The 24,573-nt window shown below is 44.5% G+C and overlaps 1 protein-coding gene across 5 annotated transcripts in view; it reads left to right on the top strand.

Moving 5' to 3' along the window:
- ITPR2 (inositol 1,4,5-trisphosphate receptor type 2) overlaps positions 1 to 24,573 on the top strand; it is a 1,367,642-nt gene that overhangs the window by 383,068 nt on the left and 960,001 nt on the right. For 4 of the 5 annotated variants that reach the window (XM_069228605.1, XM_069228603.1, XM_069228601.1 and 1 more), the window contains exon 10: positions 21,295 to 21,339. The exons of the other annotated variant lie outside the window; for it this stretch is intronic. In XM_069228605.1, the coding sequence (XP_069084706.1) occupies positions 21,295 to 21,339 (45 nt within the window). The remainder of the gene's footprint in view (positions 1 to 21,294; positions 21,340 to 24,573) is intronic. 5 annotated transcript variants of the gene reach the window in all.

The raw sequence follows: 24,573 nt of genomic DNA, 5'->3' as shown, positions 1-24,573 counted from the left end.
CTTCATACAAGTCGAAACGGCGGACATGCGAGTCTCTGATCCTGATAGAGTATATCGATTAGAAGGGGACATTGACCGCATTGTACACGCCATCTTTTGGGACCATGTGGTAAAATCATATGATGTTCTATTGGCCGAACAGGATTGGCCACCTGACTTTGTTCGCGACTGTCCGGTTGGGGAGGATGTTATAGTACCTTCCTTCTCACCACTTGTTCCGAGAGAGCTAGCGGAGTCCTATGGTAAAACATGGGCTCTAGCACAGGCTCCCGCCCTATATAGAAATAACGTGGGGTGGGATAGACCATCACCTTATCATGTAATTCCAATAAAGGGCACACCTCAGCCACAGCCGCAGTATCCTATTAAATTTAAGGCAAGGGCATCGGTTAGGAAAATTCTTAAACAATTGGAGTACCAGGGTGTAATTGAGCCCTGTGTCTCGCCGATGAATAATCCCTTATTTCCGGTTGCTAAACCGGACCATTCATATAGGATAGTGGTGGATTACAGACATTTGAATAGTCACACACGCACATATGCAATACAGAATTCACATAGCGCAGCGCTTATGAACAATATAGTGCGTAAGAAATACAAAACAACGTTGGATATCTCGAATGGATTTTTCTGCCAAAATATAGCTCCCGAAAGTCGGGACTATACCAGTTTCAGTGCGTTTGGCTCTCAGAAATTTTTTTGTCGTTTGCCTCAGGGCTATAAGAATAGCCCAGGACTGTTTTCGGCTCGTGTGACTGAAATGCTGCACGAGTTGGACCCTGAAGCGTTATCATATGTTGATGACATATATTTGACAGACGATGAGATTCTTCAACATCTAAGGCGCGTATCGCGCATTGTTGTGGGGTTTGCTGATATTGGCTACAAGTTTAATTTTAAGAAATCAAAGATTGCCTTCCTCAGCGTCATTTTCCTGTGATATGAGTTGTCGAATGAGGGCAAGAGCCTAGCGCCACATTTTTTGGAGAAATGTGCTTTATTGCAGCCTCCTAATACGGTTCAGAAGCTCCAGGCATTGTTGGGGTTTCTGAATTTTGGCAGAACTTACATTCCTGATTATGCTACGCGTATAAAACCCTTGTACGAACTGATTCGCCCAAATTTTTCGAGTAGATTTTGGACGATTGAGCATACACACATACTGCGAGAGTTACAGACTGATCTCTTAGCAGTTAAACACTTACACACACACAGGACAATAAGACACATTTAGTCATCAGGGTGATACCTGGGGCTGTTGGGTTTACGTATGTCACCTTTAATGAGGGTGAGACAGTCCCGATTGCATACAAGTCCCACTTGTATTCTGCTGCAGAACAACGATTTGCACAGACTGAGAAAATACTCACTGCAGTACAGATGGCTGTGATTAAAGAAAGACCGCTTGCCCAGGGCCAACGCATCATTGTCGTTTCCCCGATTCCGGCCTTAGAGGCTGTTACAAAAGCGAGTGTTCCTAATTCGAAAGCTTTACACCCGCGATGGATACAATGGGCTACGTCTTTGACAGCCACTGATGTAGATTACATATTTGACCCTAAACTACAGACTCAAGAATTTCTTCAATATGAAATAGAGCACCCAGTTCCTGCTGGCACATTGCCTATTGACCAATATCAGGTGGTCATGTATACCGATGGCTCTGCGCAACCAGCGGTTGGGACTAAACAACAGTATTCTGCTGCATGTGCGGTGGTGAGCGGCACTATGGAGGGGGAAGTGTTCTGCCCCCAACATACTTATACTAAAACCTTGGGAGATTGCACGGCGCAGCTGGCTGAGCTCAAAGCTCTATTGTTAGCGTTGGAGCACGCGGATCCGGCGATTTTGACCTTGCTGGTCTGTGACTCCAGATACTGTGTTAAGTCTTTCAATGAATATCTGCACTATTGGAAGTTGAATGGGTTCAGAGATTCTAAAGGCAACACCATTAAACATAAATTGTTGTGGGGTAAGGTTGCGGATCTGAAAGAAACGCTTCCTAAGGTCCATGTTGTGCATACACTTGGACACCAGCGCGTTGGAATACATGTTGCTGGGAATACTTTGGCTGATGAAGCCGCAAAGTCGGCAGTGGCTGTCGCCACTGTGGCCGCAATGACTTGTTCGAGTTCCAAACCAGACACAGAGATTTCAGCTGCCATAAAAGCTACGGCTGATGGCACGCCGTTTCCTAAAGGATTTCCTTCTAAATATGGTTACTGCTTGAGTAGTGCGCTAAATGCTGTTGTTAATATTCCAGGCATTGGTGTACGTGAACTACCCAATAGAATTGAGAGACCTCGATTAATTTCTGCAGCACATGAGGGGGTGGCATCTGCACATGCTGGTGTGGCTGCCACGATTTCACTTTTACAGGCTTGTTACTGGTGGCCTGGTCTCTATAAAGAGACAAAGCAGTATGTCCTTTGTTGTGACGTCTGTCAACAAATTAAAGCTTTGTCGGCTAGACGCCCGCAGCAGACGCCCCTTCTGATTTCAAACAAACCGTTACAGTGTGTGTACTTGGATCATTGTGGTCCGCTGACACCAGATAGTGCATACAAATATATATTGGTTGCTGTAGATTCGTGCTCCAGATTTGTGTGGGTATGGCCACAACGCTCGGCTGATGCTCCGGCTGTTATTAAAGATTTGCACATCTTTGTCAATACATTTGCAGTTGCGGCTTTTCATTCGGACCAGGGCCCTGCTTTCGCCTCTAAGGCATTCAGGGACACCATGGCTTCGTTGGGGGTCCAACTCCAATTCTCGTCTCCATTTCATCCTGAGGGAAATTCTGTCGTGGAGCGTTTAAATCGTGATTTAAAGCAATCCTGAACGGCCAGGGTTATAGGTACGGGTCGTAGTTGGCTAGCCCACCTATATGGAGTACAGAGAGCCCTTAATAACTTGCCTAGACTGTCACTGGGGGGTCGTACTTCATATGAGTGTCTGTTTGGAACACGAATGTATGTTCCTGATCTAGATGGTCCTTGTGTGGAGGCGGCAGTTACGCCCTTTGACATAAATGATCGTGTCACTGTTTTGCAGGATTTACAACAATTCCGTGAAGATAACTCTTCTGCAAGTGCTGCCTCCTCAGGAATTAAGGATGAGCCAGTAACACCTACTGGTTGGATACCCAGGATTGGGGATCTAGTGCGTGAAAAGGTCGCAGTAAAGAAAGAATTTGGTCCTTCTTAATCGAGCACCTGTCCCTGTGTTAGGGGTGAGCGGCAAGAGAACTGTGTTTTACCGCCGCTGCAAGGGGCCAAAGGAAATCGCTTTGTTTCCATTGATAATGTCAAGTTACAACATGTGGCTGATTCTGCACAGCAGACCAAGAGGGACACCCAGTAGTTCCGGCATCCCTCTCACTACTGGGGAAGAAGTCCTGCTGCAGGTGATTTACACCGACGCTGTTTCCTCTCCGAGCTTGGGGAGGGTGGAAGATGATCTTGCGATTGTTCCACAGACAACGATTAATATGGAATCTTTTGATCAAGTTGCTGTACGTTCTACTGATGTTTCTGAACATGTGGTTTATAGCGTGCCTATGAGAGAGCCTCCATCTGCTTCTTTGTTCACAATTGCACCTTTTGCAAGAACTGCCTCTGGCTGCTTCAACGACGCTGATGAAGCAGTGTCCAGCTCCTCGTCCTCGATGTCTTCTGTCCGAGGTCCACGTAAGCTGCTGAGTTGGCTTAAACGCACATATTTTGTTTTTCCTTGGAACTATTTGTGGCTTTTTATGGCTGTAATGACTCTTTTTTTTTATGGTTGGGATTTGTGGTTACTTTTTTTCTAGTAATACATGGTCATTTTCTTCCTGATCGATCTGACATTGAGCACGTGGAGACTGTATTGAGACCAAATTTTTCGTCTCATATGGTTCGAAGAGACTTGTCCAATGTGAACATTTCTGCAATACCGATTTGATGGGATTGTGTGGGATAAAGTAATGTTTGATATATATGGTCCCACTGAATTGATTCAAATACCGTATGTCCTCAAGTTATCAATGAATGATATTGTTATACCAGGTATTGTTTCTGATGATTGGGATGTGAAGACAGTATATTCTATGCTAACAGATTTGCAATATTATACTGTCTATGACGATGAAGATGCTTACCAATTTAGAGATAATCATGGTGACATGTTTTGCTACAACTATTATGGACACCACTTTATTCATAAAGCTAGTAGCCCTAAGTCCATATTTAATTATGTGCAATGGGAACATTGCTCGACTCCTCCACAAGGGAGTTCGAAAACGTATTATGATAAATTTGCATATTTTTCTAGGCATGATCAGCGGAATGCTAAGTCTTACTATTTTAAAGTTGCACCGTATTCTAATAAGCAAATTTTATTGACCGATACTAAATTACTATATTCAAATTTGTTTGCTTCTAAACTTTCGGTCGAGGGATATGAATACTGGTTAAAGTTAAAGACTGTTGACTTGAAAAGTGTTTGGGGTACGAAAAATTGGCAGATGCAAGGTAGGGATACATTATTTAGAGCATGTATTATCCCTGTGCAGATGATTTTCCTCAATGACACAGTACAACAGACTAGCTGTTTGGGCTTGGCGGCAATTAGCAGCACTATGTGAATGCTACTTTTAGTGAATTTACACATTGGGTCCAGAATGGTACGCTTAACACTTCATCGTTACATCCGGGCGGGTGGTTATTATGGCCTGTAGACGCTAATAAGTGTCATCAACGTTTTGTCACCTCTTCAGGGGGGTTCAGGACTAGTAGGGTAGACCCTCGTTACATTTCACCAGAACATGCTGATATTATAACTACGTACAGCGTGGGGAAGCTTTGTCAACAATGGTTGAAGTCATCCACGCTGGATGCAGTTAAGTCACATCTCAAGTTACTGTCTAATGGTACTGATTTACAAGATTTTTTGTAAGGTCCCAAGGTACCACGGAAGAAAAGGTTTTTATACGAAGTTTATAATGAGATTTGGAAACTTTCACAACAGGAGGCTGCAGCCCGGTTGAGGCAGATTGATCAGGAAAATCTGCTGCAGACTTTGTCTGTTGTTGATAATGGCATGCATACCCTTTCTGACCGTGTTTACACGATTGACAGCATTGTTTCCTCTGCTATTGACATTATTAAATCGGACATGTCTTCTTTATATCATGGGCAGAGTCAGACGCGGTCCATCATGCAGCTGGGTTGGACTCTTCAAACCTTGAAGGCGGGTCGCGTTCCATGGCAACACATTTGTGCCAGAGAGATCTTTATCTCCTTCAATTTGACTCGTCAACAACAGTTGATGGCTAAAAAGGAAGCGACATATGTTATGTTGAATATTGAGAAATTGGAGAAACTGCCTTTCACGGTGGCTGAGATTCCATCAGCTGAGTGGTTGATTCATGGGGTTATTAATTTGCCTATCTCCACTCTGCAATTTACTTCTTGTTTGAAGCACATTCCGGTGGTTAGATATGAACTATTGGGAGACAGTTACATACACGAGGTGTGGGAGCTTCCCTTTCAATACAGATGTGTTAACGGTTTGAGGGAGGTTTTTCTTAGCGGTAGCGAATGCGAAGCTTCTGTCAGCCATTCCATGGTTTGTAAACAGCTGTCCTTGCACGGAGCGTGTAACGCTTCGATTGCTAACTTAGCTTGTTATTTGAAGGGTGTTCCAGTCCCGGTTATTAAAAACACTTTCCAGGTGCTTTCTAACGGCAGTTACATTGTTCTTAACAGCGAACGCTGCTGTGGCATGCGTGCTGGAATAGTTTACGTTGTCGTTGTCAACAAGGCAGTTACGTGCTGCGGGAATGTGTTGTTCCCCCCACTCAAATTAGGGAGGTAGCGGACATCTGGCCTCATATTGCTACTTCCAAGGTTGATTTCGACAAGTTGAGTCGGCTGAAAGCTTTATTGTTTCAAAAGCATGTGGCCCTTACATCTGCTAGTGAGACCTACGCACTTCAGGTGGCAAGGTCATCGACGGAGATACAGTCCCTTTTGAATACTAACTTTCCAAGTCACTTCGGTGAACTTGTGGGACGTATATTTAATGCATCCAGCACTGCTGGTATTGCTCATTTTTTCAAAGCCGTTGGTGTTGGTTTCGCTCACACCTTCTCTTCCATATTCGGTTTGATACCTTCGGCTATACACTCTATTTTCGGAAGCATTTTTGGGGGTTTCCCGATTACTTTGGCTTTGTTGGCTGGAGTCTTGCTATTGTTGCTATTTTTTCGCAATGGCTGTCCCGCCACAACGAGATCCTATATTGCTGCTCCCGTCAGCGCAGCTGTGTCGTGAACGCATGATGCAGCATTTTGGAGCTACACTCCTGGGCCATTTGGAGTGTGACTGGTCTCTGTCATTCAGACCGGTTTTGGATTGCGTGCAACCCGTGTTTTGGTGCCTTTGGTGCTCGTTTGAACATGCACTGGCTTTCTGTCTCTCACTGCAGCGCCCTCCAGTGGTCGATCCTGATCTGTTGATGTTCCCGATTAGGGCTCATTCCCAGACTTGTGCACTACGGTTGCGTTTGCTTCGTGAGGCGGTTTATGAGATTCCCTTCATGGAGGAAGATGGTATTGTCTCTTTCATAGGCCCTGCACGGGGTGCCGCCCTGAATGGTTTTGGGGCTTTGGAACACACCTGCTCCATGGTACTTTGTGGCGTGGATCTTCCGATATTAACATATATCGAACTGGAGGAGCTCCTACGTTCTATTGCTTCTGTCTGACAATTGGATTTTTTTTTTCTCCGGAAAAATTGACACTATATTGAATTTGGCTTTATCGTCACATGTTTCCTAAATTTATGACTTTGTTGTCTTCTTACCTTGTCGAAATATATTGTTTATATTTGGGGCATGCTTTTATATTATTGGAACCACTTGCTACCGACAAGGGGAGGGTGTAGAGTGGTTAGTTTTACGTATCCTTTGCGCATTAGCTTCAGGCTTTGGGCCTTTGTGCACTTTGCCCTGAATGTATTTTATTCATTTGCTGACAGCTTAGAGCCTCTGTGCACTTTGCTCTAAATGCTTTTTATTAGGCTTCGTACTGTTATTTTTCAAATAGCCAGTTCTACGGTGTTGTTTTTTATTCATATCACACTGTTTTGCCTACTTCAGCACTGGAGTTCTCCATAACATATTCACTCTGTGCTTCAGTCAAGGATACAGTCTGGTACATTGCCAATAGACGTGGTAGGAGTTTAGATTTGGCATTCCTGCGTTGGGACATTTTGTGATCACGATGACATGTTAGTTATAAAATCAATTCCTTGTCCCAATACACGCAAGAGGGAGATTCCGACCAGAGAACCACAACTAGACGCTGACTGCCTCGTTGCAGATGCTGAACCAGATCACAGGCCTTTGCTCAGGTATGAGGGCTGATGTCTCCCCAGTGATTCGGAAAGGCAAGCTAGCAGCTTAACATGCTGTGCTCTAAATAGAACAAGCAGAGGGAGAGTAGAAACTGTTAGGCACTATGATAGCTTTGTTCTTATGTTTTACTCTCCTGGTGACTATTTCAATCCTACTATGTTGTATTGTTCTGGTTATTGCGGCTCACGCCTTATTATCTAAAATCCAGTCGTTTTATTAAAACATTATATAAAACTTATACTGTCTTTGTCATTTGTATATGAGATCATATTGTAAATAAGAGAGTTGGTTTGGATCTGAGTGACCACGACTTCCCTGAGAAGTTCCAAAGATGTCATGCGCTCGGCTGCCTAATCATTTCTTCCCCGTGGGAGAAATGAGGCACTGCTAGTTAGCCGGAGCAAAAACCGGATTTAGGGTGACAGAGTTCCTTACACGTGGGTCCGACTCAGTCCCCCACACCGTTATCGATCCTGCTGCCTAGAAATCCAGTAGTCTCATTTAGGATAATGAGAGCCCACGCGACAGTGGTATGCTCCCATGATGGAGGAGAGGGCCTCGTGGAGAGTGGGATCCCTTGGCCTGTCCGCCCCCTGTTGCACAGCAGCCCTCCCAGTTCCCCTGTGTTCCTGTGCCTCCGTCCCCTGGACCGTGTGCCCACTACCACTGTCCCCAGGTCCCTGTTGTTGTTGGGGTGGTGGGTTATCCTGGGTTCCCTGTAGTGGTGGACACACAGCTGATTGACCTGTCCTGGGTACGGAGGTTTGGGCCCGCTGGGTCGGTGCTGTGCTGGTGTTACCAGAGGGTGGAGGGTCAGTGTTGGGCTGTGCCTGTGCGAGGGGAACCGACTGTCCCGAGACCCACGATGGTCCGGGCTGGTCATCAGGCTCCAGTAGGGCAGAGCTGCTATCGTCACTGTGGGCCTCTTCTGTGGTTGGAGTGGAGATGTATGGACCTTCCGGTGTGGTGACGGTCCTTTGTGATCCTGCAGGGGCATAAGAGCATGATTATTGCATGTATGTGTGTGATGGTGTGCAATAGGTGGGTGTTTGTGTACCCCAGTGCTAGCATTCCTTTGTGGGGGCTTGTGTGATGATGGTTAGGGGGTTGTTCTGGGTATGTGCAGTGAGCATGCTTTGGTGAGGGGTGACCATGCTTAGTTGTGTCATGCAGGGCTTGGTGTTGGGATGAGTGGGTTGTGTTAGTAGTACATTATTGAGGATTTGGGGTGATAGGGGAGGGTGTGAGGGTGGGGGTGTGTATTAGCATGCAGGTAGGGTGGGGGATATGATAGTTAAGATTTTTCTTACCAGTGTCCATTCCTCCACCGACTCCTCCGAGGCCCTCTGGATGCATGATGGTCAAGACTTGCTCCTCCCATGTTGTTAGTTGTGGGGGAGGAGGTGGGGGTCCGCCGCCAGTCTGCTGTACCGCGATGTTGTGCCTGGAGACCGCTGAACGCACCTTCCCCCGCAGGTCGTTCCACCTCTTCCTGATGTCCTCCCGATTTCTTGGGTGCTGTCCCACAGCGTTGACCCTGTCGACTATTCTGCGCCATAGCTCCATCTTCCTGGCTATGGATGTGTGTTGCACCTGTGAGACAAATAGCTGTGGCTCTACCCGTAGGATTTCCTCCACCATGACCCTGAGCTCCTCCTCGGAAAAGCGGGGGTGTCTTTGGCGTGCCATGGGGTGGTGTGTGTGATGTGTGAGGTGGTGTATGTGGTGATGAGTGTAGTGATGTGTGGTGTTTTGTGCGTGGATGTTGTGTGGGTGATGGTGTTGTGTGCCTCTGTGTGGTGGGATTGTCTATTCTGTGCTGTCTCTCTGGCCTTCGTAACTAATTTTTGGTCGTAGGGGTTTGTGTGTGATGTGGGTGTGTGTTTTATATTGAATTGGGTGTGTGGGGGTGGTGTGTGTATGTGTATCAGGTGTGTGTATTTGGAATTGTCCAATGTGGCGGTGTTTTGGAGATGTGTGTGTATTTTGAGCGCGGCGGTGTGTACCGCCAATGGAATACTGCGGTTGAAAGACCGCTGCGTGGATTTGTGGGTCGTAATAGCATGGGCGTGTTTCTGTTGGCGTGGAGGTGGAGGTTTTGTTTTCGCCAGTTTAACACTGACCTTTGGTGTGGCGGACTTGTGTGGGTGACTGAATATCGGCAGATTCCGAGAAGTGTGTCATAGCTGTGGCGGAATTCCACGGCCACGGCGGTGTATTGGCGGTCTTCTGCACAGCGGTAAGCGCCTTTTACCGCCAATGTTGTAATGACCCCCATTGTGTCCTTGTGAATCAATAAACTGGAGTGTGAGAAACTGGTGTGCAGCCTTTCTCTACTGCGTAACGATTAGATTTAATGTGAATCTTTGACTGAGCCTGAGCCGTCCCTGGCACTGACAGGTGAGGAGTTTTGGCGTTTTGCATATATATCTATCTAGATATATTTCTTCATTGAAAAAAGCAAAGGTTACAGGGATATTATAGTTAAGCTCACATTTCACTCATAAAAAACGAGTGAAATTCAGCAGTTCTAGTTAACTGAGCTAACTATAACTTATGCCCTCACAATGCACTGCTTATCACCTTACATGTTGCATCACGTATGACATGGTCAGTGACGTCACTGATGACTTCTCAAATGGAATCACTGATGACTTCATCCATGGAAGCACTCACTCACCCACCCGCACCCCTATACAACCTCTCATACATGTGCCTTTTATTCAACAAGAGTCCACAGTTTTGCACAAAATGTTTACCCAACTGAAGTACTTTTTACTGGTTAGTTAGTAAGTGTTACCTCTTTGAGTAAATGTCCTGTGTATATTCTACACTACAGCTGCATAATAGACCACAAGGAAATGTCTCCAGCAACCTTGTGTGCATTTGGCAATGTTCCTCGTGCATCTTTCTCCATTATTCTGTGATAACATGAATCAGTGAGCCAATGAGATTACAAAGACGTAAATCTACACCTTCCTCTTAGCTATATGAAGGAAGTGCTTCTTTGTTTGGTGTGGATGTCCTCATATTCCTCAGCATCAAGAAGGTGCCACCAAAATCACTAGGGAACACACTGGGCAACCTTTTGGTAAGCTGTCCATCTTCCTGGCAAAAGGTGGGAAGCTCTTTGCATACTACTAAGGTAACAGTGTGGGGACAATTCAATGGGGGAGGAGGCTGTCAAAGTTCCCGCCAAGTCAGAGCAAACAGCTATGTCCCAGGTGTGGGTACCCACGGACATAGCAGGAGCCGGCCCTGGGGTGGTGGCAGTCCACAGGGCCATTATTGATTCCACGAGGGGGGCAGCGAGGTCCTCCTCTAACTTTTATTTCAGCTCCAGGGAGGTGGTGGTCTCCGGGGTCCTGGGTCCGAGATGGACCACTTTAATTTTTTTTCACCCCAGGGAGGTGGCAGTCCCTAGGTTGTGGGTGGGGGCACATGCCCCCACCCCCTTAATTGAAATAAATTGCCCCAGTGAGGTGGCGGTCCCCAGGGCTGCGGGGGTTGCAGTGTAGGCCCTCCGCATAAACTTCATATTTAGCCCCAGGGCAGTGGGGAAGGCTGTATGGGCTTCCTCCATTCAAAATTATGATTTTGCCCCAGGAAAGTGGTGGTCCCTGGGGCTAATAGAAACCCTAGGATGGGGACACCGTGTGCCCCCTCCCTTTTTAAGCCCCCAATGCCCCCGGGACCTGGAAAATCTGGGGACAAAATAAAAGAAACGGGTGGGAGGCAATCCTTTTATGGCGGAGTCTGTGAGGGACTCCTAGGCGAGGGGCTCAGGATGGTCCTACCCTGATCCCTTTTCTTTATTTTTAACTTTTTTTGTGGGACTCGGCTAAAGCAGAGTCCCAAAATGGCTGCCAACACTTCCTTCTTGAAGTGTTGGCAGCCAATTAGATATCAGCACAGGGACAGTTGGATCTGCAGAGGATCAGCGTCCCTAGATAGCTATATTGTTTAGCTTTAATATCTCCAACTACTGAATGGATTTACACCAAATCACAAAAAGCACAATCTGCGTAACAGGATCTACTTTCCTGCTGCATTTGGTGTAATTCTGTTCAGCAGTTTGGGCTGTATGTAAAAATGAATGGGGAAAATGCATTTTGGAACCCCGCTTTTTCTCGGCTCCCGCTTTACAGATCACCCCAAAACTTTCAAGACAGCAGCCTAACCAACTGTCATATTCATTTTGAAATTTTTGTGAAGATTCGTCAAGCGGCATCAAAGTTATAGGCAAGTCAAAAAACAGTTTTCCTATGGAAAATAGGTCCTAGCTATAACTACCTCCTGGTGACCACCAGTAGGAAATATATATATATTATGTATATTATGTATATATATTTATATATATATGTATTAAACAGCACAAAATATTGAGGCACCAGTTCAAAAGACATCCAAGCATTTATTCATAACGTAAAAATCAGCTCCCACAGAGTCCTCCCGACACATTTTGTCTGGAATGCCTTAATCATAGGTGAGTAGTTGCAGGTGTCCATAAAGCCAGTGCCTTTAACTTTGTGACTCATGTGGCTTGATAATCACCAACCACATTTCCCATAGTGCACCATGTTGTTACATTGTTTTCACTGCAGTACTTAATCTTAATCATGCTGGCATAGCATAAAAGATACCACAGTTACAGCACTATTTTGTAGAGCTATTATCCTTTTTATAATCATTCACAACTGACATTTTAACTTTCCTCTATCTTCTAAAACTTCTAGGCATTGGCAGTACATCCATACATGCCAACAGACCCGATTCAGGCAGGTGACTCCCAATATTTTTAAGCTCAAAAAGGGTTTATTTTATCTATCTCCTGCCTATAATCTCCTTTTCATTGTTGGCCAATGGGGAAAATCAATTCTTCAGGTTTGTGTTTTCAAAAGCTCCCATTACCAAGTTCAAAATATTGACAAGTATGGTACATAAATTATGGAGGCCAGGAGGAATGGGGTCTGGACATGGACTTGGATAACAGAGGGCAAGAGGGAGATTGGCAGGGGCACCAAACTGACCTTACAGGGCAGGGGTCAGGACTTTCAGCAGCACAATACACCACACAGGGCAAGCGGGATGGTAGTGCAGCACAACCACCAATGGAAAGCAATAGGGTCATGCACATGGACAACAGAGAGCAGAGGGGAAAGAGGCAAGGGCAGCAAGCTGACCATACTGGACAGACAGGAGGGACAGTTGAAGGGCAGAAGTGATGGTGCAGGGAAACGACAACGCACCAGACAAGGCAGGAGGGAGGGGTTATGGGCCTGCATGTGGAAAATGCAGGGCAGGGGGCAAAGGGGCAGGGCAGGAGCAGCAATCTGACCATGGAAGGCAGGCAGGGTGGACACTGGAAACACAACACACCATGAAGGGCAACAGTGAGACTATAATGGCATACACACAGACAACAGAGGGAAGGTGGAAGGGGGTCAGAGGCAGCAAGATGACCATAAAGGACAGGCGGGAGGCCTGTGGCAGCACAGAAGACCATGCATGGCAAGCAGAGGGTTAGTGGCAGCACAACGGCCATGGTGGTCAAAAGGGGGGGTAGGGGCATGCACAAAGGACCATGGAGGACAGAACGTAGGAGTATGGGCTGGACACAGAGAAGAGAGAGCAGGGGTAGGGGCTCCACAACAGACCATGCAGGGCAAGCAGGTAGAGAAGTTGCAGCACAGCATGAAGGACAGAAGGGAGTGGCAGCAAAATGGACCATGGAGGACAGGAGGGAAGGGATAGGGTCATGGAATTTGGACAGGCAGGGCGGAGGTGGCAGGGACAGGCGGCACCCATCTGACCATGCTAGACTGGTGGGAGGGTCATTGGGAGCTCAACAGAACACTCAGGGTAGATAGGAGGGGCAGTAGCAGGTCCATGGTGGACAAAAAGGAGGGAGAAGGGGCATGCACACAAACATCGGAAGGCAGGGGGAAGGAGGATAGGGCCAGCAACCTAAGCACTGAAGCTAAGCTGGAGAGCAATGATGCGCATAGTATTGGGCAACGGAGGGCAGGAGGAGTGGGCATTGACATCAAGCTAAATAGAGGGCAGTGGCAGCATATTGGACCATGCAGGGCTGGAGGGAGTGGGCTTGTGCATGGACTTGGACAACAGAGGGGGCAGGAGGAGGTGGATGGGGTAGCAAGTTAACTGTTCAGAGCAGGCGGAAAGGGCAGTGGCAGAACAGCTGCCACACAGGACTGTAATGAGTGAGCAGGGGGATGGACTTGGACAATGGATGGCAAGGGAAGAGGTGGGCAGGAGCTGCAATCTTGGGTGGGGGGCAGCACAATGCCAGGTCATGCGCTGCGTCCAGCCCCACCACCCCTCTGCATCTTATTTAACATTAAATAGACCCTTTAAATTCACTAAAAAAAAAACAAAGGTTCCAGGGACGTTATAAGTAGGAAACAGAATTTAAAAAACAATCCTCAGAAATGCACTAAAAACTAAAAGTTACAGGGACGTTATAGTTAGGCTCAGATTTTACACAAACAAAACCATAGAAATTCAGCTGTTATAGTTATTTCAAGCAACTATTATGCCTGTCCTAAGATAACTATAACTCATGCCATAACTATGAATACGTAAGGACAAGGTTATAATAAGAATTAATATTCCTGTAATTCCTAAAATGGTATCACAATATCATGTAAATCGATCTAATCACCTACCCACTTTCTTCAGCAGTGAAAAACACAAGACAAAATGGCACTCCATAGATTAGGTTTTAGGTGGATGGTCATGTAATACTTACAAGTGACTAAAGCAGTAAGGAAACTAAAACAATTTGTATATCAGAAAAGCAAAGGGAACGTTATGGTGAACAATTAAAGTTATGGGGTTATGTTAGACTTAAGTGGATGAAGATTTAGACAGAAAGTCAATAGCATTTGCCACTAGAAAGAAAGGTGCTACAGGAGCATACATTGGTAATGATTCTGTACAAGATAAATACTCAGTGGCCACATGGTCATCAGTAAACACCATTATCAAACAATTCTGCAAGAATATACAATTGAGGCAAGAGGTACAAGTGAGACAAAATATGCTTAAACAATTATTTCAATTTACCCACACAATAAATCCCCCCCCTCTAAGAGTTAATACAATTACAAATGTTTCTACACAGCATGTGAAACTTGGGGTATTCTTGTTGGAAAAGAAATGATATACAGCCAGTAACAAAAGTTTTGGGGCTTAAAACTACTCTAGATTCACATGACCCTTTCACTTCCCCTAATGAAAGAGTGGAGCTGATGCACAACATAAATAATAATTTAAAAAATAAGATTAGAGGAAAAATTAATCTGAAAATGGTGACTAATACTTGATGATTGTGGGTTTACACTAGATGTCATAGTGAGTCACTATGGGGGTTATTACAACTTTGGAGGAGGTGTTAATCCGTCCCAAAAGTGACGGTAAAGTGACGGATATACCACCAACCGTATTACGAGTTCCATAGGATATAATGGACTCGTAATACGGCTGGTGGTATATCCGTCACTTTACCGTCACTTTTGGGACGGATTAACACCTCCTCCAAAGTTGTAATAACCCCCTTTGACGCCACCTATAGTTGATGCCCACAAGAAAAATGTTTTACATTTAGACTCCGTTTTGGACCAAACCAGTACATGGTGATATAATGCACAGCATATGAATCTAGAGGAGATTCAAACAGTAAAATGGTTGTTATAGAAGTATTAGATTAAAAAAATTACTACTTGTAAACATTAAGCAGCAGTATTACTTCATAAATCAAAAAAATCCACATGTCCCGTTGGTGCTGTGTAGTACGGTGACAAATTAAGGCAGCAATCTCATTATATAAGAGCTCAGAAAATAGCCTCTCTGATTATGCCAGGGCTCATACTATTGTAGGGTTTGAATACTAGCAATTCCCTAATTTTGCACCTTTCAGCAGATCTACATAGTGGGGCTGAATATGGGGGTAAGCTATAGTTCCAGAGCTGAAATGCCCTTTTGAGTCTGTACAAACCTAACTTGGATGTTTTAGGGGTTTTCACCAGGTCTTCTCTAATCTTTTCCCGTACTGAGAGGTTGTAAATTTATTCCTGATGTGAGTAGATGTAAAACGTCTTCCAGATTTGGGAAAACATGATTTGAGGGAAAGTGAACCTGTAAACGCTCAACAGATTTTTGCTTGAGCAAATCTACACATGCATATTTACTTGTGATAAAATGTAGTTCACAAATATTTCTAGGAGTATTATATCTTAGCCTATGTCTGTAAATTTTTGTGAATTCCTGAAAGTCGGAAATCTGCATTAATGCAAGGACATGGGTGCACTTTTGTGATTTTCTTTAAAAATATTACAACTCTATCTGTCTTTCGATTTATCAGCTGGCTTCACTGTGAGTGACTGCATTCTCCTCTTTCCCAAGGAGCATATTGGCACCAAGTAGTTTTATTCAGTGCCACTGTGGCAATGTATGCTTTTAAAGGCCAAAAAACTATTTTTGCTTTTTGGCAATGTTTGTTATAATTGTGAGGGCCCGGCAAATCTCACAACAATAAAGCTTTACAAAAACCATGTCAAAACAAGGCACCCATTTTCAAAACTAAAAGGCTGACCACAAATGTCAGTCCTATTGGCTTTGCCAGTACTTGTTTATTTTCATGGTTCCCATAATCTTGTTGAAATTTGTTACACTGATTTGTCCTTTAGGATTATTTTTTGGAAATACTAGCATGCATTTTACTAAATGATGCTTCAAAGAAATGGTACCTAAAATGTCACAAGAGTTTAGCAAAAGTTTTTTTTTTTTTACCCTAGGTGCATTTTAATGAGCATTTTATATTGAAAACAAAGAATCACTCTTGCTTTCAAGCTTCTGCAAATATTTGCATGTACCCCAGAGAGCATTGTGTGAGCATTATAGGTAGCCTCTGATTGTTAAACTTGGCAAATGTGTATACACATTTTAATGCTGGAACCACTGTCAGTAGTGCAGTCCGAGCTTACAAAATTTACTTCGAGTGCTCATCCTAATAATAAAGGCTTTGCATTAATGGACCATAAATACAAGTTCAAACAGCATTAACATATGGTCACAAATATTAACTAAACTGCAGACAATGCCCTTCCCTGATCCATAATGTGGTACTGTAACCTTGCAGCCAAAGGGTTGGTATTACAGAGGGTTGGGCCTCCTTGTCCCAAGGACAAAATAAACATGAAAACTTGTCCTTGAACCCAAACAATATGTCCTTGGTGTCAGGCTACAGGAATACCACACCCCTGGGAAAGGTGACCACTTTTTAGGTCTCACCTACACAGTGCAAGTGTTGTGCTGCGAGACGTATTGTTTACAATTCAGAGGGCTGACAACCATCCCACAGCATACCATTCATGTTTTTCATTGTCACACTCATTTGCAATCTTTCAATTACCTAGCTCCCATATGCTTCCATTTCTTTCTTGTGTTAGCCCCTCGCAGGCACATGGACCAGGGATGTGTGCTTCCGTGTCTTTGTTCATCCTAATTTTTTTAGCATTGTACTATTTTTTTAAAATTTTATTTCAGTATTATTCCTGAATGTGAAATGTACTTTCCTATTTTTAACACGTGTTCATCTTCTTATTTATATTGCTTTCACACTATCTGCCACCTCTGTTATTTTAGTTACTTAAATCCACAATTTTACCACTGTACACCACTGTACTCTACTCCACTCTATGCCACTCCATTCTATCTAGCTCTACACCACTCCACATCACTTCACTCTACGCCACCCCACTCTGCACCACTCCACCCCACTCTTCGCCACTCCGCTCTACCCCACTCAATGCCACTCTACGCCATTCCACTCCACACTACTCCATGCCACTCTATCCTGTGCCACTCCACTCTATGGTCTACGCTCTTCACTCTACTCTATGCCTCTTCAATCTACTCTGCGCCACACCACTCCAATCTACACCACTGATCTCCACACAATGCCTCACTACGGCACTCTATGCCACTTCTTTCTACACTACTCTACTTTATGCCACTCCACTCTGTGCCAGTTTACACCATTCCCCTCTACCTTACTGTATGCCATTCCACTCTATGCCACCATACACCACTCCTCCCTATGCCACCATACATCACTCCACTTTATGCCACTCTTCTCTATTCTATTCCACTCTGCCACTCTTCTCCACTCTGTTCCACTCTACACCACTCTACTTTTCTCTACATCACTTTACTCCTCTCTACATCACTCTGCTTCACTCTGCGCACACCACTCCACTCAATGCCACTCTGTTCTGTGTCACTCCACTGCATGCCACAGTATGCCGTTCTGCTTTGTTGTGCTACTCTGCCACACCACTCCATAGCAAACAATTCTATGCCGATGCAACCCCACTCCACACAATGCCACTCCACCTTAGCTTCTGCCACTCCACTATATGCCACTCTACACGAAATGATTTGTTTTGATTGATTTTAAATTTATACAGAGCAACAAATGCCCATGGGCGTCAGGTGCTATAGTTAGTCGCTTGCCCAATCCAACACTAAATCGTAGCTACGAGGCCAAAAAGAGAGAAGCCTATTCTTTGTACAGCCAGGTCTTTAATGCTTTTCTGAATGGCAAATGTCCTTTGATAGAAGTCAGGGGCGAGTGAGTTCCAGAGTCTGGCAGCTGCACCTAAAAAAAAGCTCTGTCACCCCATATCACCTCAAGTACTCTGGGTATAGTAACCAGATTGTGATGGGCAGAACATAGGTCTCTCCCTGGAGTGTACCAATGGAACATCTCCCTTATTTCTAAAAGGGAGTCAATGAAGCTCACCCAGCTCCACTGATGCAGACTGAGGATCGGGAATATCCAGACCAGCCCTAGTGAGAGCATTCTGTACTACCTGCAGTTTTGCTTGGGTATTGATGTTAGAGTCCAGATAAAGAGCGCTGCAATAATCAGTTCTGGACATAACCAACACCACTGCAACCTGCTTCCGCACCGAAATGGAAATGAAGGGAAAGATTTTTTTCAGCCTTCTAGCAAGCAGAAGCACGTTACAACTGTGCGATTGGCATGTCCATTAAGCAAGAGCTCTGTATCAAGAATCACTCCAAGATTTGTAGCCTTATCAACTGGGACAGGCAAGGTGCCAAGGGAGTCTGGCCACCAAGCATTGTTCCAGATCCAGAAATGTTCTGAAAAGCAGCACCTCAGTCTTCTCACAACTGAGTTTAAGGAAATTTCTTCCCATCCATTCTGCTACCGTATGCATACAACGTGAGAAATTCACTGCTGTGGCTGCAGAGTCTTTGGAAATCAATACAATGATTTTGGTGTCATCAGTGTAGGATATCGGCTGCAGCCCATAGGAACGGATAATAGTGGAGAAACCTACAGATTAAATAACCTAGGGCTCAAAGACAAGCCCTGCTGTACTCCACAAGGTAGGGAGAAGACATCTGAATAGTATTGATTCTAAGCTACTCTACCCTAACCCACTCTATGCTACTCCACTCTGCTGTATGCCACTCTATACCATTCTACTTCATGCCTCTCTACTATACACCACTCCACTCTATAAGAATCCATTGTATGCCACTCTACGCTGTGCTATGCCACTTCACTCTATGGCACTCTGTGCCACTCCACTCCATGACAAAGTACGCTAATCCACTGTACTATACACCACTCCACGCCGCTCCACTGTACGCCACTTAACTCTATGCCACCCCACTGTACTTGACTTCAATCTATCCTATGCCACTCTTCTCCGTCACTCTACTCCACCCCATGCCACTAACTTTAAGCCATGCTGAACAACAGCCACACTATTGTACATTTGTACAAAATGGGTGAAAGGCATTGGCAATGCTTGTTTTCATATGTACATATTTATTCAAGATAAGAAAAAAACATTAACTGCACACAATCAATACACAATTCATAGAACAACAGTAAATTAAAATACCAATATATAAAAAGAAGATGTAATAATCAAAGATAAAACTAGCAATAAAACTGTGACGCTAACTGCAATAACATCCCATTTACAATATGAGTAATTCCTAAATCATACATTATTCTACATTTCTCGAAAACATTTCAAAGTTAGCCAACAACATAACATAATATAGGATCTGATGAGAAGCTAAAAAGATATGGTCCAGTCTGCACCGCTGTGCACCTTTAGCTGAGTACGCCAGGTGCAGATGAGAACCAGTGAGCCATATTACATTGAAGTTGTTTTTAGTGCATGCAGGGAATGCACTAGTAATAGCACATTAGTGGAAAGCAAACCAGCTATTCGAAGCCGCTTGTCCACTTTTCATTGTGCAGGTGGCAAGGCAGCCTGCAATTCAAACAGGGGGTGGGGGGGATACCCCTTCAGGTGGATGCAGTGAGTGACTCTGCCCAGTTCCGGGGGGGCACCTTTTCCTTTTTTAGGTGGCTCACTGACTGTGTACCATTGCAATAGGGCATCTATACGTGTAATTGTTATATCTATAGTGCAATTATAGACAAAAGGGCTATATAAGGTGAAAGGCAAGCTTAAAGTCAACGAGTATTAGTAAAGGAAGCTGGGTTGTGGATGGTTAATACAATGTGATGTAGCGTTCTTTAAAGAGGCAAGTCTTCAACTCTTCCCTAGTTTGGAGCAGCACTGGGACGGTTTTGATTGATAAGGGAATATTGTTCCAGACCCTAGATGCATGGATGGAAAAGGCCTGTTGCCTTGTTGTTTTCTTTTCTACACTTCTTTGTCAGTCAGTGTGCATTTAGACAGTTCCTTTTCCTCTACTTTGCTGAGAGAGTAAGGCACTGAGACCAACTAGAACAGGACCAAGAGTTAATTTCCCCTGCAAACACCCCTTTATGTCACATATCACTAGATGTAAAATATAATAACTCTATCTAATTTTCTTTGAGTCCTCTGACTTCTCTCTCATGGGCTCTCTGACTTGTATTTCATGAAGGCAGTTCTGTGTCTGTAAAAAGTCATAGAATTAGTGGTGGTGGCCTTGGAGCAGCATCTGTCTGGAAGATGGGCCAGTTCAGTCAAGGATGTTTGATACAATGCACAATTATGGTTAAAATGACAACATAACAATTTTCAGAATGTCTGAATCTTTGAAGGATGTGCACAGTGTTTCTAAGCAGGTCGTATCAGTATTATTCTAGTGTGCATGTTGCTGTTCAGATTTCAGTGTACTAGTGAGTTGTTCAGCCCTCCATAACTCTAGGTGGTCTTCCTCAGTAAAACCATCCATATATCCAGCCATCCATATTTGAATTGTGATCTCTGATCTTTAGGGAGTTTAGTTGAATTCATATTTAATTAGCTCACATTTCACGAGATCCGGAGCTGTATGTGATTTTATTTATATCTCAGTTGGATTATAAGGACATCCATTGATCTGCCTTGACGTTTACTCGTTTTGATAGATCATTAGTTGATAAGATGGATAGACCTTGAAAAGCGTTCTTGATTGGATCACAGTGAGGTGCATATTTCTGCAGGTACTTTGGTCTTTTTCCCCAGTTTGACTAAAAATACTATACAGAACCTTAAACTAATTTTTTTTATCCTAGCATCTACTGTAAGCTAATGTGCATTAACCAAAATAATTTATTAGGATGTACGTGCTGCTAAATCATATCTTCATTTTTATTTGTCTATTGCTTTTATGAAAGTTTGGGTCTGGAGTTTTGAGTAGAACACGCTGTCCTCCTCATACCAGATAGGTGTTATAAGACATCTACAGGACTGTTTTTGCTACTAAATAACACACAACATCATAATTGAGGCCATTCGTATTGCATCAATTTGATTGATTTGTATTTGTGAAGACCGCAAAACAGAAAACTGCATGTAATTTACATTTTCATTTGCTTTCCAGATGAATCCAGATTATCGAGATGATAATAGTAGCGGAAAGACCATGGCAAGTAGCATCCTTCACATTCCTCACACATCCCACCTACCTTAGAACATCTGCATTATGACGAAGTTGGTCTAATATTAGTAGTTGCCTCGGAGTCTGTGCCATTTTAGTATTTTTAAAGGAAGGAGTATGTCTATCAATGCTAAGGCTTACTGAAATTCTAAACTTCAAGATTGGGCAATTTTAAAATGTTAGCTACAGAACTAAACTGTATTGATGCAGAAAATATGCTGATAATCTAAATGTCTAAGCTATATCTGAAGCTCTCACCCTAGGGTGTATTGCTGTGACTAGTACTATGTTTGGGATAAGCCACCTGACATTAGAGCCCTGATTAGGAGTTTGGCGGGCGGCAGTCTGGTTTTCCGTCCGGCGGCCCTAGGCCAGCGGAAAACTCACCACAACATTGACGGTAATGTTGCGGTGCATCGGGTGCGACAGGTCGCGTCGCGCTTTTCACTGCCCCTAATTCGGGCATTGAAAAGCGCAACTGGGTTTCATGGTGATGGGACTGCCATGCAAAAGCCAGCGGACAGGGGACTCGTAATCCCCAGGGCAGCGCTGTGGATAAAGACCACAAGGCTGTTGACTGGCGGCAACCGGGCAGTGCTGGCGGTCGGACTGTGGCGGCTCTGCCAGGTATGTAACGTGGCGGCCCGACTGCTGCTTTGGCACCTCCAGACTCATAATGAGGGACAATATGTCTAACCCTCTTTTTGTAGCAGACCAGTATGAACTTTTGTTCTGTTACAGTAAATTAATTCTCCCATTGAAGTACTGGATTCCTCTGAAGTGCTCCTATATTCAAGGCCTTCGCAATCATCATATTTGCTAATGATGCAAATTAACTAATTCAAGATGGTACAAACAAGAACAATAAAATGTATAAAAGAAAGATGTGAACTGGAAAGTGACTATGGTAGAGTAGGCAGTCTCAATTGTTGCTTATGCACCCCACAGACTCCGCTCCCCCCGTAGATTTCAAAGGAACCACTTAGTTTTGCCTAGGTAGAGGAACCCACACCAATCTATCTTTGTACCATTTAGCTTCCACCATGGCCTCTCGTATGTCAGGTTTTCATCTTTTCTTCTTGGTCTAGCTGGCTCACCTGAGCAAGCAACTCTGCCTCCTGTTTCCCTTCAAGTTAGGCTCTCTCTTTACTCTCTTCACTCTCTGCACATCTGTTATTCATGCACTTATAAAGCCTTCTATTTTTGCTTTGTCTTTTCATGCCATCTACTATTTGCCCACAAGTGTTCACCCTTAAGGATGCCTTTAACAAATCTCTTCCCTTCAATCCAGTTGATCTTGTGTTTGGTGTTCTATCACACTATGGCCCTCATTACGAGCCTCGCGGTCAGCAGTAATATGGTGGAAAGTACTGCCAAGAGGCTGGCGGTACTTTCCACCATATTATGACATTGCCGGTTTGGCTGGAGCCAAACCGCCAATGTACTACACCGACCGCCACAGCGGTAATGGCAGCTGGGCTGGAGATATCAATCTCCAGCCCGGCGGCCATCACTGTACCGCCTGTGGGATTATGACCCCGCCTACCGCCATGGTTTTCGTGGCTCCCTTACCGCCATGAAAACCATGGCGGTAGGCACTATCAGTGACAGGGAATCCCTTCCCTGTCACTGAAAGGGGTCCTCCCCACCCCCTCTCCCCAGAGTCCCTCCACCTCCCTTCACTCCAAACCCCCCTACTTTCACACCCTCTTCACACACACACACACACACACGCATACTCACACCCATTCCCCCATTCATCCACGTATGCATACATACATCCGCACACACTTTCATACATAAACGCAGACACGCATTCACACAACACAACATACACGCACTCACACATCCAGACATGCACACACATTCAATACGCAACACTCACCTGCATACACGTGCACAGAAACATAGACACACACCCCAACACAACAACACCCCCCCCTGTCGGAGCACCCACTTACCCTTGTTTAGGGGGTCCTCCGGTGGGAGACTGGACAGGGCGCTGCTGCCACCTGCATTGTCCGCCAGCAGAACACTGTCAGGCCGTATTATTGGTCATAATACGTCCGGCGGCAGTCAACTGGTGTGGCGCTGCTGGTGGCAGCAGCCCCACCTTACCGCCATCCTCCACCATGGACACAGCCGGATTTCCGCCATCCTTCTGCCAGAAATCCAGCTGTGGTCATGGTACGGCGGACGGCTGGTAGCTGTGGCGTCGATCTTTTGGCGGCCGTCGCTTCGGCGGTAGGCGGTTTTTACTTCCAATGTCATAATGAGGGCCTATGTGTTCTGTGGTACCAGAATTTCATTGCCAGAATATTGTGTGACATAAATATCCTCCTAAGTCTTGTTTACTAAAATGTTGCCCCATTGGAATTATTAATAGAAAATCCTCAACAAATGGGGTGATACTTTTGTGAATGCTATTTAGGACACAATATTTATGTAATATTCTGACCTAGAGCCCTATATTTCCTCCTTTAAAGAACATGACAAGCCTTGTCCTGTTTCACTTACAACCACCCATCTCCCTTCAGTGTCACCTTAAACACTTGCTTAGTCATATATAAGATATCAACCATTCCACAATGATTGACCATCTGAATGGTAGTATGGCTTAGCAACCTTTCACCCATAGTGTTTCCTCCTTACTACCAATATGAGTTGCCATTTGGCATGTAGTGTTTAATCGTTCATCGGGTCAATGTGCCAATTGTGTTATGTTTAAGACGTTCTTTGCTTACTAGGGATAAGAACAATGAGTCTTACTGTGTCCTGCTATGTTTGAATCAAAATAAATGTGAACTATGTATTGAGCTTCATTCATGATTCACAGTTCTGTTTGACTCTTATCAGATGGACAGGTTGTCAGTGATACATGTTCTGTTTTCTTTTAATTCTCTTGTTATGACTGTGTTCCTTTATAGATATTGAACCAATAATTAATTCAATCTGTTTTTGAATTGCATCAGGTCTTGTATACAGTTTTTCGCCACCCTCATGACGCTACACTAACAAATAGGGGTCAGGTAGAGTTTTTCAGTGGGTTGTTGTCCTGGTGAATGCTCTTGAACTTTCTTAGTCAACAAGAGGGTAGAAACATGTTGAAGATAGATTTAGGCCATTCATGGCCCCATCAGATTGGAATATACCTATCCTCAATAGAATGACTGCACCTCAAATATATTAATTTTATTGACACTGCTTTTTCTAGGATGACAG

Source organism: Pleurodeles waltl, chromosome 4_1, assembly GCF_031143425.1.
Source record: "Pleurodeles waltl isolate 20211129_DDA chromosome 4_1, aPleWal1.hap1.20221129, whole genome shotgun sequence".
NCBI lineage: Eukaryota > Metazoa > Chordata > Amphibia > Caudata > Salamandridae > Pleurodeles > Pleurodeles waltl.
Note: the sequence above shows the minus strand (reverse complement) of the source record. Positions and strands in the feature narration are given on the sequence as shown.